Source organism: Pongo pygmaeus, chromosome 1 (genome assembly GCF_028885625.2).
Source record: "Pongo pygmaeus isolate AG05252 chromosome 1, NHGRI_mPonPyg2-v2.0_pri, whole genome shotgun sequence".
Taxonomy (NCBI): Eukaryota; Metazoa; Chordata; class Mammalia; order Primates; family Hominidae; genus Pongo; species Pongo pygmaeus.
Window position 1 is genome coordinate 25,630,327 of NC_072373.2, and position 18,253 is coordinate 25,648,579.

Genomic DNA, 18,253 nt, shown 5'->3' on the forward strand with positions numbered 1-18,253 from the left:
GACTCAGTGCTGGTCAAGGCAGTCAGCAGCCTCCATCTTGCCAAATCTGATTGTACACTTTTGCATCTTCCTCCCTCACACACTTTCTTTGCTTGGTTTCTGGTGTCCCGCACTCTTCTGAACTTCTTCCTGTCTTTTTTTTGGTGGCTCTTTCTCAGGCTTCTCTGCTGGATCCTTGTCCTCCGTGGGACCTCTGGAGGTTGCTTGATTAGCTTAGGACACAGTCCTCAGCGTTCTTTCCTCTCTAGCTGGCCCTAGCTGCTCTCATCCAGGCTTAGGCTTTAAATGCCTCTGCATGCTCATCTCTTGCTTTCTCATCTCAGTCAAACTTGCATATTAGACGGCCTCCTCATGCCTCTGTTTGAATGTTCCATAGGTGTCTCATATTTAATATAGAGGCCTCATCCTGCAGGCCTTTCCCAACCTGTTCCTCCTTCCTCACTTTGTACCTAGTGCTTAGGTAGCAGATCCAGAGTCACTCTTAATTTCTCTCTACTTTCAAATCCCACATTCTGTCCACCAAGCGAGTCTTACTGGCTCTATCTTCAAATAATAACCCAAATCCAGCCATTTTCACCACCTTTGCTATTAATTTGCAGTCTGTGCTACCATCGTATCTCATTTCGTGTGTGGCATTTACCTCTTAATTGGACATGCCTGTCCTCCTGTAGTTTGTTCACACAGTGATTTTTTTTAAGGGCATAAATAGCTACCCCGTTCAAAATCCTCCAGTAACCTCTTACTTTTAAAAATTGAGATATACTTCACATACCATAAAACTAATCATTTTGAAATACGCAATTCAGTGGTATTTAATGTATTCACAATGTTGTGTAATTATCACCACTAATTCCAGAATATTTTCATCACCCCAAAAAGTAGCCCTGTACCTATTAGCAGTCACTTCCCATTTGCCCTTCCCACAGCTCCTGACACCCACTGATCTACTTTCTGACTTTAACGATTGCCTCCAGTGGGCTTTTAGATTAAAATCCACAGTCCTTGCCCTCGCCTTAGATAGTGATTCTCAGGACGTGGTTTCTAGACCAGCAGTATCAACATCACCTGAGGGCTTGTTAGAAATGCAGAATTTTCAGTCTCCAACCTAGATCTATTGATTTAGGAATTCTTGGGGGTGGAGCCCAGCAATCTGTGTTTAATAACAACCCTCTGTCCACACCAAAGTTTGGGAACCTCCAGCCTATAAAGACATGCATGATCTGGCTTTTGCTTGCCTCCTTGAATTAACCCTTTCCTCTTGCTCCCTCTGCGGTGACCTTACTCTTGTGCAAGTGTGACAAACTTGTTTCCTTCTCAAGGGCTTTAAATGTGTTGCCTCTGGTTGGCACATTCTTCTCCCAGGCCTTAGCTGGGCTGTGTCCTCACTTCCTTTAGATAGTTGCTCGGTTGCTCAAGGGTCCTCTTGACTGCATAGTACGGAGAGGAGGGCTCCTGTGCTGAGTGTCTTTTTTTTTGCCCCTCTGCATTGACTTTTCACCTTTCTCCACCCTGCTTTGTGCCTTAGGAAGTTGACTTCTCTAAACTGCATCAACCTCTTCCCTTGCCATCTGGTAGGTAGTTGGGTTTGTCCAGTGGGGAGTAGTGGGTGGACATGAGAGGGAAGGAGCCAGGTTGTGGTGTTTATTTTTTTGACTTCCTTCCTATGGGCTGGCTGTGTCCTTCTCACAGCTTTCTTTCTCTCTCTTTGAAGTTTGTACTGTCTGTAGTATTAGCTGTTTAGTAAAGATTATTTCTACATTAGAACAGAGATCATATGGCAGATGATCTGTAAATACTGAATGAATGAAAATAATGTTGAAACAGAAGTAGAATGATGGTAGCAGGATGTAAGCTGAAGATATGAGAGGACAACATACTCTCTCATTTGAGAGTATATAGCTGTGCTACATGCTACATGCTACATGCCATACCGTTTAGCAGTACCTGAAACAAAACTGACCATGAAAATAAATCAGAGGTGAGATGATGGATTGTGGGCAAAATGTTGCTCTAAAAGACAGAACTAGAGGCAGTGACACACTTGGCACTGTGTGGTCCAGATTCAGGAGAGTCTTTACCTGTGTGCTCTCGAGCAAGGGGCTCAATCTTGGTTTTGCCACTTAATAGCTGTGTGACCTGGGTGAGTTACTTAAATCCCTCTGTGCTTCAGTGTTTTCATCTGTAAAATGCAATCACTTTGCAGGATTTAATACTTAGTGTGTCCTTGTTACATACCAGGCACAGTTCTAGGCGCTGAGTATACAACACTGAACAAAGACAAAACCTTTGACTATATGGAGTTTACTTTCTAGTAGGAAAGGCAGATAGTAAAAATGAGTTAAATAAATATAACATATGACATGTTAGTGACTGTGCTAAGGAGGGAAATAAAGCAGAAGAATGGGCTAGGGGGTGTGTGTGTGTGTGTGTGTGTGTGTGTGTGTGTGTGTGTGTGTGTGTGTGTGTGTGTGTGTGTGTGTGTGTGTGTGTGTGTGTGTGTGTGTGTGTGTGTGTGTGTGTGTGTGTGTGTGTGTGTGTGTGTGTGTGTGTGTGTGTGTGTGTTGGAATTCTAGGTAGGGTTCCTAGGTAAGGCTTCACTGAGAGGATGACATCTGAGTAAAGGCGTGACGGAGATGAGGAAGGGAGAGTTATGCTGGCATACAAAGAAGGTCATTCCAAATAGAGGAACAGCAAGTACAGAGGCTCTCACATGGGAACATGCCTGGTGTGTTTGATGAACAGCAAAGAGGACGCTGATAGAGCACAGAGTGAGGGGGGATTAGAAGGAAATAGGGGCCAGATCATGACTACAGCAGACCTTGTAGGCTGCTGTAAAAATGTTGACTCTTACTCTGGTACCTAGTAAACATTTACTAAATAAATAGTAGCTCTTAGGGAACTTTTTAAAAAAAAAATTAATTTTAAGTTCCGGGATACAGGTGCAGGATGTGCAGGTTTGTTACATAGGTAAATGTGTAGCTATTGGGGAACTTAAAGACTCATTTTGAAGATGAGGATGCTGAGTTTCAGAGAGGTGACATTACTTGCCTAAGGTAGTCTAACTAATTGTGAAGAAATCTGGAGTTTGAACTAGATCTCCTGCCTGGGAATCGACAAAAATAGCGTGTTCCTGGCCCAGCATCGCGGACTGCAGTACAATTACTAAAATCACCGCAGAGCTAATCTCCATACATGACAGGTAGAAATGGGGTCAACTCTTACACTTACTGTTCATACCAGTGTTAAACCTGTGGGAAAAGTAACCATAAATAGAACACATCTGTCATCATTCTTATTTTTAATTATACTTTTAAATAAATGAAGCTGTTGGTTTTCCAGAAAGTAAAAGATCAGATCTCTGTTAAAGTGTGGGTAACTGTGGTTAAATGGAGCATTTCCTAATATTTTCTTTCTATAAAGGACAGGTTAAAGAATAGAGGATAGATCAGAAAAACAGAATTGTACCCTTCTCATTTCAGTAGGCAAATAGATCACTTATCTGAGTCTTTTTCTTCATTTATAAAGAGAAAATAACACCTGCTGTTTATCTGAGAGTTGATGTAAGTTTCTGAGATAATGTGTCTGAAAGATGAAGTTTACAGAGGTAAGGTGCTATCTTACATAATAGGCTTTTATTTGTTGATAAGGTGTGTGTTTAGCATATACTCTGTATTTCCAGTATTTCTGTAACTTAACACCTCTACGCCTCATATTTACAGTGAAAAGTTACTATTTTTGAAGTGATAAACTTCAAAGCAAGTTTTTGCATCGGTAGGGAGTATGGAGAGGGAGTATTTAATGCTAAAGTGTACATTATTTGTCTCCATCACTGAATATGCTGTATACTTTGGGAGCAGCAGACGAGTGTAATTCTGTGCTTTGTTAATCTTTGTTATTTTTTCAATGATTTAGTCAAGGCTTTATGATTTTTGTGTAATGATTTTGAGTGCTGCCTTGTTGGCTAAGTTGAACTCTAGAACTATGTACCTTTATGTAGTCAAAATGTGAAAAACCTGAGATAATTAGCTTGAAAGCTTCTGAGCTCATACTGGGAAAGTCTACAGTGGTAGACTTTTTTTTTCCATTAAAAAATTGTTTCAACAGTGTTCACTATTTTAATTTTTCTGGATCACCCTCTGTTATACCTGTTCATGTGAGTTAACAGCTTTGGTTGCAGAATGTGGAGGCTTGGACTGGCTTGAGTGCAAGGGTCCACTCTTTCTCTCATGTATATCTCCTCTTTCTCTGACCAAATCTTGACGCACCGAGTCTGATGTCTTAGCCAGTTTCCATCATCATCCCTAATCAGGTGCTGCCTTTTCGCAAACAACGTCTTAATGCAGCTTTCTCCATTTGGGGGTAATGGGCAGAGACATTTAAGGTGGAAGGGGAGTTGTGTGACCGTTGGTAGGCCCTCCAATTGCTGTGTGATGTCCTCATGTCATTGTGGTCATAGGGTATATCCTACTTATTTTGCTTTTTTGAAGTCTTAAAACCCAGACTTTTCCCAATGCTCAGCATAGTTTCATTAATGATTTTAAAAGACTAAACTTGTCCCTCAAGTTTATGTTCCATAGGTTATGCATTCTCTTTCTTTGATTGGAATTATTTTCACAGGATGTATTCTCACTGTGAGGTAATGCTTTCAAATTATTATTTTTTAATCCTGATACATACTGACTTGCATGGAGTTACTCACTGAATTGAATAAACATAGAGCCTTACTAATTTGCATCACTGTCAAAAACTTGTTTCCTGTTTCACTTAGTTTCTTCAGCATTGGAAATTAACAAGATTTTTTTTTTTTTTTTGTAATTTAATAGGTGTGAAAAATTTAATTCTTTAGTAGCAGTGTTTCTAAGATACAGTGTCTTTTTTTACTAGGAGAAAGATTGTCAAGATTGTTAGGTTTTTTTTTTGAGTCAGGGTCTTACCCAGGCTGGAGTGCAGTGGTGCAGTCACTTCTCACTACAGCTGCGACCTCCTGGGCTCGAGCAGTCTTCCCCACTCAGCCTTCCAAGTAGCAGGGACCACAGGCATGTGCCACCATGCCTGGCTGATTTTCCTTTAATTTTTGGTAGAAATGGAGTGTTGCTTCGTTGCCCAGACTGGTCTTAAACTCCTGGACTCACATGATCTTCCCGCCTTGGCCTCCCAAAGTGTTGGGATTACAGGTGTAGGCCACTACACCCAGCCTATTAGTGAGTTTTAAATGTAAACCTTCTGTTGGTCTCAGTGTTTATATACAAGGTCAGGTAGGTGTTAACATAACAGCTACTCATTTCTACTTATACTTTGTTAATGAAATCTTATACTTCAAAGTAGGTATTTAATTTGCTTAAAACATTTTAGAAATACAATTTTTTGGCCGGGCGCAGTGGCTCACGCCTGTAATCCCAGCACTTTGGGAGGCCGAGGTGGGTGGATCACCTGAAGTCAGGAATTTGAAACCAGCCTGGCCAACATAATGAAACCCTGTCTTTACTAAAAACACAAAAATTAGCCGGATGTGGCATGGCGTGGTGTGGTGTGGTATGGCATGCACCTGTAATCCCAGCTACTTGGGAGGCTGAGACAGGAAAATCACTTGAATTCGGGAGGCGGATGTTGCAGTGAGCCGAGATCATGCCACTGTGCTCCAGCCTGGGAGATGGAGTGAGACTCTGTCTCCAAAAAAAAAAAAAAGTACAATTTTTTTGAATAGGTAATATATGTACATTATATAAAGATTAGGTTTATACAGAGCCGCCCCACAAGCTCTGTTCCCATCCCCCTTCCACTTCAGAAGCAGCATGTTACATTCTTACGTGTCCTTCCAAAAAAGAGACTGTGCATAAATAAGTATATATGGATGAGGTGGTCGCATCAACCTTTACACGATTGACAGGAAGATATATTTGTAGTATGGGTCCAGCATATATAAATATTTGGCAAACAACATGAATGAAACTGGCAAAAACAGATTTAATTTGAACTGATGTGACTGTATTCCAGGGTCACCAAGGGTTCTACAACTACTGCCCATGGTAGGGGCTGGGCTCCAGGTCTCCCTCAACGCCCAGTCCACACCTCACCTTTGGCCGGGTGACAGCCAGACTGTTCTGTTGTACATTTGCACTTCCAACTGAGATTTTGTTTGGAGAAAGGAATTTAAGGTGAATACCACATTAGGCAGACAGTACCAGTAACCGTGTGTTTCTCTCTTAATTTTTAGATGTTTCTTACCGTGTATCTCAGTAACAATGAGCAGCACTTCACAGAAGTTCCAGTTACTCCAGAAACAATATGCAGAGACGTGGTGGATCTGTGCAAAGAACCCGGCGAGAGTGATTGCCATTTGGCTGAAGTGTGGTGTGGCTCTGGTGAGAGACGCTGACAGCCTCGTGCTTTAGTTCTTCTGTCTTCTATTAATGTTGGTTTGTAGACGTGGCACTATGTGAATGCTCATGTTTCTCCGGGGAGAAACTGGAGAATAGCACGTCCGGCAGAAATAGTGTTCCTGATCCAGCTTTGGTATGATACATGAAGTCTTTTTCTGTTTTCTTTTGCTCCAATAAAATGGCGACACCACAATATAAAATATAAAAGGTCATCTGGGATGTTGTGGTCCAGTGGATGGTGCTCAACAGTGTCTTTGTATGTGTAAGCTTTACTTCATTAGAAATTTGAGGCATCCTAACTAGTTTGCCCTCTCTCAACTTCCGTAGGTTTTTAGAGGAAGCTACTCAGTGTTGAGGAACTGTAGTGGCAGACAGCAGTGGTGAACTCGTGGGCATTATTGTAAGCCTTGAAATCAATCCCTCTGTATGGTTCTTTGGAGCTCTAAAATGGGATAGCCTGGTTTCTTTTTGGCTCCATAGGAGTTGGTAGATGTGGGAGTAATTTTTCATCATTTCTGCCTTGTTCTTACACAGGCTGGGTGAACTCCTGCTGGTTTCCTTTTTCACCTCTGGGGGTGCCAGATATCCCCAGAGCAAGTCACACACTGTGTTAATTGAGTGCATGCCATTCATGATAGCTAACTTCAGCTGAGCCCCCACTTCTTTTCAGGCAAGTCCTTTTATTCATCTTTGGTTGACTTTTCTACAGTTGGATGTTCTAGAAGGTCTTCTGCAGTCTCCGAATTACTTTCTTTTCTGTTTACATAGGAACCAGATTAGAACAATCACATGAAGAAGCCCAAGGGATCTTTTGAAAATGAAAATTAGATAATTTCACTTTCCTGCTTAAAACTAGCAACTTCTCCTCCACTTAGAATAAAATCCAAACTTTTAATATTAGGTTGTGAAGTTCTGTAGATTCTTTGTCTTTGCTCTTATCTGGTACCATTTTCTTCTCTGCTTCTTCCTGCAGCTTTTAAAATATTTCTCAAATATGCTAAGCTCATTCCCACCTTAGAGTCATTGGTGATAGCCATTCCCACTGTTTGTATTGCTCTGTCTCCAGATATTGTCATTGCTGGTTCCTTCTGGATTGCAGCTAAAATGTTAATCTCCTTGGAGAGGCTTTTGCTGAGCACCCTGCCAAAAGTAGCCATGAAGTTAGTTCTCAGTTACATCATCCTGATGTAATCCTCTGCAGAAGGCCCGTCATCCTGACTTTGTGTGTGTTTATTAGTTTATTGCTCCTTTTATCCTGATAGCCCCAAACATATGCACTAGAATGTAAACTATTTAAGGGTAGAGACCTTGTTTATCTTGTTCACTGCTGTATCCCCAGCTCAAGGGGAGTGCCTTGTACCTAGTAGATGCTGTAGAAATATTTACAGAATGAGGAAATGAACTTCTAGCTGCTCCTGGTAACCTCCTTGCATTCAGCAAATTACCTTGCTTTATTCTTTACTGAGATAATTGAAACCATCCATTGTGTGCTTCCTCAGTTTTCTTTTTTTTTTTTTTTTTTTGAGACAGAGTCTCGCTCTGTCGTGCAGGCTGGAGTGCAGTGGCACGATCTTGGCTCACTGAAAGCTCTGCCTCCGAGGTTCACGCCATTCTCCTGCCTCAGCCTCCTGAGTAGCTGGTACTACAGGCACCTGCCACCATGCCCGGCTAATTTTTTGATTTTTAGTAGAGACGGGGTTTCACCATGTTAGCCAGGATGGTCTCGATCTCCTGACCTCGTGATCCACCCGCCTCGGCCTCCCAAAGTGCTGGGATTACAGGTGTGAGCCACTGCGCCCGGCCCCTCAGTTTTCTTACTCTGTACCTCAGATTCCCTCTGTGTGTCTCCATTTTCTTCTCATTTTCATAGAGGAAGAACTGTTCTGTCTTTGCCAGGGCTGTACTCTATTCCTTGACACTTTTGATCCCACTTATTCCTCTTGCTAACTTGAATTTAATAACCTTTACTATGTGATGATGACATGTAAAGGATTTTTTTTCTTACAACTTTTTTTTTTTTTTGAGACGGAGTTTCGCTCTTGTTGCCCAGGCTGGAGTGCAATGGCGCGATCTCGGCTCACTGCAGCCTCCACCTCCTGGGTTCAAGCAATTCTCCTGCTTCAGCCTCCTGAGTAGCTGGGGATTACAGGCATACACCACCATGCCCAGCTAATTTTGTATTTTTAGTAGAGACGGGCTTTCTCCATGTTGGTCAGGCTGGTCTTGATCTCCCTACCTCAGGTGATCCACCACCTCGGCCTCACAAAGTGCTGGGATTACAGGTGTGAGCCACTGCGCCCGGCACAACTTTTTAATTAAAAAAATTTTTGGCCGGACACGGTGGCTCACTCCTATAATCCCAGCACTTTGGGAGGCCAAGGAGGGTTGATCACCTGAGTTTAGGAGTTTGAGACCAGCCTGGCCAACATGGTGAAACCCCACCTCTACTAAAGTAAAATACAAAAATTAGCCAGGCATGATGGGGGGCACCTGTAATCCCATCTACTGGGGAGGCTGAGGCAGGAGAATCCCTTGAACTCGGGAGGCAGAGGTTGCCATGAGCCGAGATCGTGCACCTCCACTCCACTCCAGCCTGGGTGACAGCAAGATTCTGTGTCAAAAAAAAGAAAATTTTTTTTTAATGATAACACCGATATGTGTTCTAGATTTTTTTCTTTTTCTTTTCTTTTTTTTTTTTTTTGAGATGGAGTCTCGCTGTGTCACCAGGCTGAAGTGCAGTGGCACGATCTCAGCCCACTGCAACTTCCGCCTCCTGGATTCAAGTGATTCTCGTGCCTCAGCCTTCCGAGTAGTTGGGATTACAGGCATGCGCCACCACACCAGCTAATTTTTTTTGTATTTTTAGTAGAGATAGAGTTTCATCATGTTGGCCAGGATGGTCTTGATCTCCTGACCTTGTGATCCGCCTGCCTCGGCCTCCCAAAGTGCTGGGATTACAGGTGTGAGCCACCACGCTCAGCCTCTAGTTTTTAAAAAAGGTAATAATATAAACAGAATGGATGTCTCTGTCCTAAGCGATTCCCCTGATCTCTTGATGTAATCACTTATGATTTTAGCCAGATAATTTCTCAGACCTTTTCTCTGCATTTATAAGTAACTGTAGAAATATTTTTGTGTTGTTTCTCTATTTTTCCTTTATGTAAACAGTAGCATACATATCAGTGTCCTCCAGTTTACTATTTTACCTTACAACATAGCTTGTAGATCTTTTCAGATTAGTATGTGTAAATCTATGTCTTTTTTTTGAGACAGAGTCTCACTCTGTTGCCCAGGCTGGAGTGCAGTGGCACCATCTCGGCTCACTGCCATCTCTGCCTCCTATGTTCAAGTGATTCTGCTGCCTCAGCCCCCTGAGTAGCTGGAACTACAGGCACCCACCACCACGCCCAGCTAATTTTTATATTTTTAGTAGAGATGGAGTTTCACCATGTTGGCCAGGCTGGTTTTGAACTCCTGACCTCAAGTGATCCGCCTGCCTCAGCCTCCCAAAGTGCTGGGATTACAGACGTGAGTCACCACGTTATTTTTAAATTATGACATAATTTCCCCCAGTATGCATAAACTATAGTTGAGCTAACAATTGCTTTATTTACAAACATTTAAATAAATTATCTTGTTTTAATAAGTGCTGCAGTAAAAATCCTTTTAGGAACCTCTTCTGATCCTATGCAAGCATTTCTCTAGGGGTGGATGCCAAAAATGGAATTCTTTGATTAAAAGTTCATACATTTTTTAAATTTTCAAAAAAAATTTTGTTTTTCTTTTTCTTTCTTTCCCTCCCCCTCCTCCTCATGCAGTAATTGATGTGAAATATTTTATTTTTTTATTGAGACAAAGTCTTGCTGTGTCGCTCAGGCTGGAGTGCAGTGTGATGCAGTCTTGGCTTGCTGCAGCCTTGACCTTCTAGGCTCAAGTAATCCTCCCACCTCAGCCTCCTGAGTAGTTGGGACTACAGGAATGTGCCACCACACCCAGCTAATTTTTGTATTTTTTGTAAAGATGGGGTTTTGCTATGTTGCCTAGGCTGGTCTTGAACTCCTGGGCTTAAGTGATCCTCCAGCCTCATCCTTCCAAAGTGTTGGGATTACAGGCGTGAGCCACTGTGCCTGGCCAGGCCACACTTTTTTTTTTTTTTAATGTGTATATTTAAGATATAGAACATGATGTTATGGGATACCCATAGGTAATAAAAAGGTTATACTATCATTAACCACATTAACATAAAGGTTCACACGTTTGAAAATGTAATATATATTGTCAGATTTTCTTCTGCAAAGGTTATATCAGTTCATACCCTTTCCAGTTATTTCTAGATGTATTCCTCATCAAGTTATAATATTTTAACTTTTACTAAACTGATAGCTGAAAACCTGACTTTTGTTTAAATTTGCATATTTCTGATTTCAGATGTGGTTGCCTGTTTTTTCATTTGTTCATTGGCCATTTGGCTTTTTGGTTTTTGAAATTGTTTCTTTATATCCTTTGCTCATGTTTACTCTGACTTTTTCCCTTCACTCTTGATTTGTAGGCATTTAAAAACCATTCAGGATCTCAGGCCTATTTGTGTGTTATTAAAAAAAATAATTTCTTATTCCAAAGGTGTAAATGTATTCCCCTATTACTTTATTCTCTAAGTGTTAAGCCTTTCGTCTCCTCTCCTGTCTTCTTTCCTTTTGCATTTCCTCACTACCCACTCGTGTATTTGCTTAGTGAATATTTCTCGGATGCCTGTTATATGCTAGGGACTGCACTTGATTGAGAGTGATACAGAGATGAAAGTTGCCTTCAGGTATCTTACGGGGCACAAAGAGAAACAAGTATCCACAGACATTTATAATACAATGTGATAGTTGCAGTGATAGATGTGTTTCATTTGCAGGAGAAAAGGGTGCTGGGGGGGATGATGAATGATAGGAATGGCATGTTCAGAGTCACATAGGCAGGAATGCCCTGTCAAGGAGATGCAGTCATGTGTCAATAATGGTGATATGTGCCGAGAAATTTGTCATTAGGTGATTTTGTTGTTGTGTGAACATCATAGAGCGTACTTACACAAATTTAGATGGTATAGCCTACTACACACCTAGGCTATATGGTATACAGCCTTTTGCTCCTAGGCTACAAACCTGTACAGCATGTTACTGTATTGAATACTGTAGGCAGTTGTAACACAGTGGTACGTATTTGTGTATCTAAACATATTTAAACATAGGAAAAGGTACAGTAAAAATATGGCCTTACAATCTTATGGGACCACTGTCAACATGCAGTGCATGACCGTAGGTGTGGTTGGCACGCGAGTGTTAGTAGGGAGCTTTGAGAGCCTTTGAAGTGTCTGTTTCAGCTTATGCAGGCCTATGCCTGATCTTCTGCCATCACAGGGCCATCGGGATGTGAGAAAGTCCATATCCTTCTGGGGCAGTCCAGCGTGGACAGCAAGCTACTTTACTTCCTTTGAGTCTCTCTTTGCTCCTGGAACCTGGAGATTTTACTTGTTTTGAGTACAGCTTGTGTGTGTGTATTTTGTAGGGGTGGGTGGAAGGGCTACTCAGAATTTCTTTTGGAGGTGTTTCTCTCTAACTATGGTGTATCCTTTTTGGGGGAGGGCTTAGAATATGTGTGGTTTATAAAAGGGGATTATCTATGTCATAACATATGTCAACTCAGTATGTTATGTTACTGGAAGTAGAACCAGAACTGCGTTTTGTTGCAGCCAAGCAGATTAAGTTCAGGGTTGGTTCACCAAATTGGCTGGTGAATGCTTGCCTGCTCTGTTCTCTGCCCATGTTTATTTAAGGTGTTGAGATATTGTCCTTGATTACTGATAAATGTGTTGAGTTTTCTTAGGGTATTTCAACATTCTTATATTTAAAAATTATGTTGACATTACTGGAGTTTCATTGATTTTAAGCAATTGCCTCCTCAAACAGTGTGTCTCGTTTTTATATCCAGATCCCTTGAGATTGGAAGATTTTTTTAGGACTGCTTGAGATATATTGTTTCTCCTGAAGCTTCTATTTTTACTAGGTATTTAGGTGTGCCCTTCTTTTTGTTTCCAGAAAAATTCTGACACTGGTATTCTCACTGGAAGAGGGGCAAATATAGATACATTTTACAACAGTAAATAGACTTTTATTTGGAAATGGATGGGTCTGATTTTTTAAAATATTGTTTGTAAAATTATAATTTAAAAATAGCCTGTATTGAAAACTACAATTTAAAAAAAAAGACTAGGCTATTTAGAAAGTTGCTTTTTAATATTTTCTTTGTATATTCGGAGAATCATGAACATTAGTGTTAGAAGGGACTATCTGATCTAATATGGATTTTACAGAAACTTTTGGAACCACAGAAGTTAAATGGTGCGCCTGTGGCCAGCGCGGAGCCCACTGGATTTAGACTGCTGAGCTCCCCGACAGCTGGCCGAGATGCATTGCCCTTTGTAGTATTCCATCCTGGCTTGACTCTGTGGGTGTGGAAAATCTGTGTTACTTCATTTTCTAAGACATGTTTTAATGAAAAAAATTTACCTGAGATACTAAGCATTTGCTGTATCCATAATGTATAATTTGCATGAAGGATAGATGGTGAATCATATGTTTATCTTTCTTTTACCTGAAAATAATGTGGTTTCTACTCATTTGCTTTAGAACGTCCAGTTGCGGATAATGAGCGAATGTTTGATGTTCTTCAACGATTTGGAAGTCAGAGGAACGAAGTTCGCTTCTTCCTTCGTCATGAACGCCCCCCTGGCAGGGACATTGGTAGGTAGTGCTCTGTGAATTGTGACAGATATTTAAGCTTTTATTTTGTGCTGGGAGTAGTAGGTGGCACATGATGAGAAGCCAGGTAATTTGAGAGGTGAAGGAGAGGTTAGGAAGTGGAAACAGTTGAGATAGGCTGTCGAGGGGAGAAGTTTGACTATAGTTGTTTAATGCAGGTGGGAAGGAGTCATTAGAGCAGGGGGTTGAAACTATAAGAAAGGAAATACTTGTTAGGCAGGGTGCCTGATAGGTCCTTCCACAGCCCTGAGGCAGAAAGTCCTCTTAGACAAGAGGAAGGATCCCTCTTCCATAATAACAGGACAGAAATAAAACTGTGGCAGATGTGGCTAAATTTGTGCATTTTGTGGGAGTAAATTGAGGGATTTCTCATCTAAAAACATTTGTTTTCTCTGAGGTAGGAGTGATGATGGAGGTGGGTGGGAAGCTGGAGCTGTTTTGGAGATTAGGAGAGAGGGCTTACTAGGGAAGCCAGACTGCTGGGAACCATTGAGGCCAGTTGAGATTAGAGACCATGAGACCATACATGATTTTTCTCCAGTGGTGGTCTACAGCCCAGGTGGGTTGTAAGAAGAGAAGAAAACAAAGGTGTCCAGACAAATTCTTTCTAGGCAATTATCTAGAAAACCCAAGGTTTCTAGACAAATTCAATGGGAGGTCAGTGGGACAGGGGAGAAGAGGGTATTGGCAAGGTGATACCTCAGCTGGGTGGGGAAGAAGTGAAGACAGGAGGGGCTGTGGTGAAAGAGTAGACAGAGTTAAGAGGCTGTGAGTCTCAGTTAGATGAAAGAACAGGTGTGAGAGGAAATGAGTGAGACGCCTGAGATTGAAAGGAAATAGTGGTCAAAAAACAGAAGGTTTGAATTGAAAATTTTGGAGGTAGAGGGCTTCTAGTGTTGTGGTCCCAGGTGGGGCCCTGAAATGAGGCTGAATTAGAGTGGAGACGAGAAAGCTAGAACTGAGAGGCTAGCATTTGGGCGGTAACGTCATCCAGAATGAAGGCAGGATGTGGAGGTGGAGAGAACAAGGGAGTCAATTGGTCACATCGTTAGTGACCAGGGATTGTGACCAGAGTTTATAGATGACTGTAGGGGGAGGGTGGAGAGAGAGTGTGGGTGGGAAGCAGCAGTAGACACTGGGGACACAGCCATCCCTGTGACCCAGCAGTCTTGTAGGATGTGGGAGAACGAGCAGGGTTATTGGACATTATAAAAGCTCAATTTTGGCTGAGTGTGGTGGCTCATGCCTGTAATCCCAGCACTTTGGGAGGCTGAGGTGGGTGGATCACCTTAGATCAGGAGTTTGAGACCAGCCTGGCCAACATGATGAAACTCTGTCTCTACTAAAAATACAAAAATTAGGCCGGGTATGGTGGCTCATGCCTGTAATCCCAGCACTTTGGGAGGCCAAGGCGGGAGGATCACGAGGTCAGGAGATCGAGACAGACCATCCTGGCCAACATGGTGAAACCCCGTCTCTACTAAAAATACAAAAATTAGCTGGGTGTGGTGGCACGTGCCTGTGATCCCAGCTACTCGGGAGGCTGAGGCGGGAGAATCGCTTGAATCAGGGAGTTGGAGTTTGCAGTGAGCTGAGATGGCGCCACTGCACTCCAGCCTGGCGACAGAGCAAGACTTATCTGAAAAAACGAAAACAACAACAACAACAAAAAACAAAAATTAGCTGGGCGTCTGTAATCCCAGCTACTTGGGAGGCTGAAGTGGAAGAATTGCTTGAACCCGGGAGGCGGATGTTGCAGTGAGCCGAGATCACACCATTTGCACTCCAGCCTGGGCGACAGAGCGAGACTCCGTCTCCAAAAAAAAAGTTCAGTTTTATTAACTAACTGTTACATTAATGCAAGTGTCTATATGGTACCTGACCATTAGGAATGATTAAATTTAGAGTATGGGTTAGCTGAGGGGCAGAATTGACTTAGTTTGGCCCCTTCTACCCTACAGATGAGAAATGCTGATACTTAGGGGTTAAGTGACTTGTCAGAGGCCACACACCTAGAGGCAGAGCCAGGAGTGGAACCTGAATCACCTCAGCCAAGCTACCTGGTTGCCTTTCAGTATCACTGATGTCTGTAATTTTATTTTAAGTAAACATGTATTTTTTTCTGTAGGCTTTTTTTCTTTTGTAGTTTTATATTGGCATTTGCATCTTATTTTTTTGTTGTTGTTCTCTATTTACATCACATGCACTCTTCTAATTAGTTGAATTTTACCCATTCATCTACCTGTTCAAATATCTTGCTGTATAGTACTGGATAAATTATTAAATAGTCTCTCAATAGTGCAATATGCAGTTTCAGTGTCAGTAATGTGAGAAATATAATCTGAAGATAAAGGAGCTGTTTTCACGTTGTGACAAAACACCAGTGCCACATAGTGTTGAAATTGGGATAAAACAGGATTGTTTTTCAGTCTCCTTTATTAAGGTGTTAACTTACTGTTTTTGGTCTAGACCTCTCGCTTAAGGATTAGGAGACTGTCACCATATTCTTTTTCCAATTCAATTAGGACCTGTGACCCTGAATGTATATGAAATTATGTTTAAGGCTCTTGCTTCTTACTTTAATTAGGTAACTGATTATACAAAGGAGGAACTAGTTAAGTGCTCTCTCTTTAAGACAGCAAAGAAAGCAATTATTCTGAAATTATAGAAGTTTTTTTCTTACAGAAATATTGTGGCAGATTACCTGAGCTATTTTGTCAGATAATTGAGCTGCATTTTAAAAATAAAAGCTGAATGTATTAGAATTAGGTGCAAGTGTGATACTTGGCTCTGAGTAGACATGTTTATTTATTTTTTGTTAGCAATGGGAATTTGTGCTAAGATTCCTGGCAGTTATAATAGACATTTAACTTAAGTTTCTTGGGAGGTAATTTGATAATTTTTTAATTTCTGGGAAGTACAGGTATGAGCTTAATTTAATGTATTTTTAAAATTTTCTGTTGGTATTATTTGCTTCTTATAATGTATTAGTTTAAATTAAGACGTTTTCTTTTATGATACATTAAGTGGTACTGAAAGACCCATGTATTTTGGCTTTAAAAATTCTTTTTACCCAAAAAAGCAGAATATATAGTGTTTCTGGATAGTACCTTCACCAACTTAAACAAATATTTTGCTTAAATAAATGTGGAAGTACTTCATAGTACTTACAAATTACCACAAAATGTCTGCAATAAACCAAATAATTAAGATACTACTTGTTCCTTTTTTTTAAGTGCTTTCTTCTCATAATAAGTTAAAAATATTGTTAGCGAGTACAAGGATGCATTGATGTAATTTTCAACTATTTCAGTGAAGCTTTTCTTTATTTAACTACTGAGTAGCTAAATAGATGACTAGGAAGAGCAACTATAAGCAAATGGTATGAATTACTCATAGTCAGAAGTACATTACGTTTGTTAATTTTTCCTCCTTTGGTATGTGAATCAGACAGCTTTCCTAATGAATAGGTGGCATGTGATATTTAGTAGTGCTGAGTATTCACTGTTCCATGAAATTAATTTTGCAAAACACACTGAGTTATGAGACCTTAGGTCCATTGCTATTAGAAAATATTTTGTTTTAAGAATACATTCAACTTAAAATATCAAACAACGGTAATGACAGAACTCAGAAATGAACTGGTTCTTAAAATATCTGTCAACTCTAGTGTTAATGCATAGTTTTTGAATTTTGTCCTTAGTGAGTGGACCAAGATCTCAGGATCCAAGTTTAAAAAGAAATGGTGTAAAAGTTCCTGGTGAATATCGAAGAAAGGAGAATGGTGTAAGTTGTTGTTTTTATCCATTGCATATATACCACAGTGAAACATATTTTTTAACTTTAAATCTTATTCATTATTACTTTATTATTCAATGGGCTAAGGATGGCTGGTTTTTAAAGGTTATTTTAAATTTGTTTCATAGAAACTATTAGTTTTAATGATCTGTATATGGCTATTGGAAGAAGTTGTATGTTTAATGTGACACAAATTCAGACAAAATAAATGCTGAGCAAGTTTGAGGAAGTATTTCTTATTTGGTGATTTTATTTGTTGCAATCATCACTTTATTAAAAATGCAAAATTGGCCGGGTGCGGTGGCTCACGCCTGTTATCCCAGCACTTTGGGAGGCTGAGGTGGGTGACTCACCTGAGGTCAGTTCAAGACCAGCCTGACCAACATGGAGAAACCCCATCCCCACTAAAAATACAGAATTAGCTGGGTGTAGTAGTACATGCCTGTAATCCCAGCTACTCAGGAGGCTTAGGCAGGAGAATCTCTTGAACCCGGGAGGCAGAGATTACAGTGAGCCTAGGTTGTGCCATGGCACTCCAGCCTGGGCAACAAGAGTGACACTCTGTCTCAAAAAAAAGGAAAATTATATATTTATACTCTTGCTATTGCATATGAATTTGAGCATGCATCTTTGGTATATTTTGAAGACATTTCTTTTCAGCGGTCACTATTTTTAGTGCCATTAGGGATTAGCTAAATTACCTTTCTCCAATCATCAGTACATTTATAGTAGAATTCAGATGATCTTAAGGACCATTTTCTCCTACTATGTCTTTCTTCAGATTCTTCTTTTTCTTTTCTTTGATTTACTTATTTTTATTTTTATTTTATTTTATTGTTTTCTGGGATGAAGTCACATTCTGTTGCCCAGGCTGGAGTGCAGTGGCGTGATCTCGGCTCACTGCAACCTTCACCTCCTGGGTTCAAGCGATTTCTCCTGCCTCAGCCTCCCGAGTAGCTGGGATTACAGGTGCCTGCGACCACACCCAGCTAATTTTTGTATTTTTAGTAGAGTCGGGGTTTCACCATGTTGGCCAGGTTGGTTTCGAACTCCTGACCTCAAGTGATCCACCCACCTCTGCCTCCCAAAGTGCTGGAGTTACAGACGTTAGCCATGGCGCCTGGGCTTTTCTTTGATTTAATAATTATCTTACAGTGATGAAAGGATGATATGCAGATGATGAAAATGATCTTAGCCATTGTTTTAGTGCATATGGACACAATGTATCTCCTCCTCCACCAACTAGAGGCTGAGGCACGAGGATGACTTGAA

The 18,253-nt window shown here is 40.9% G+C and overlaps 1 protein-coding gene across 2 annotated transcripts in view; it reads left to right on the forward strand.

Annotated features, from left to right (window-relative positions):
• The window catches only part of TP53BP2 (tumor protein p53 binding protein 2), a 65,868-nt gene that overhangs the window by 18,557 nt on the left and 29,058 nt on the right, over nucleotides 1–18,253 (forward strand). The window contains exons 2-4 of one of the 2 annotated variants that reach the window (XM_054451702.2): nucleotides 6,215–6,362; nucleotides 13,052–13,165; nucleotides 16,887–16,969. In XM_054451702.2, coding sequence (XP_054307677.1) covers nucleotides 6,215–6,362; nucleotides 13,052–13,165; nucleotides 16,887–16,969 — 345 coding nt within the window. The remainder of the gene's footprint in view (nucleotides 1–6,214; nucleotides 6,363–13,051; nucleotides 13,166–16,886; nucleotides 16,970–18,253) is intronic. The other variant, XM_054451708.2, reaches the window with a different exon arrangement.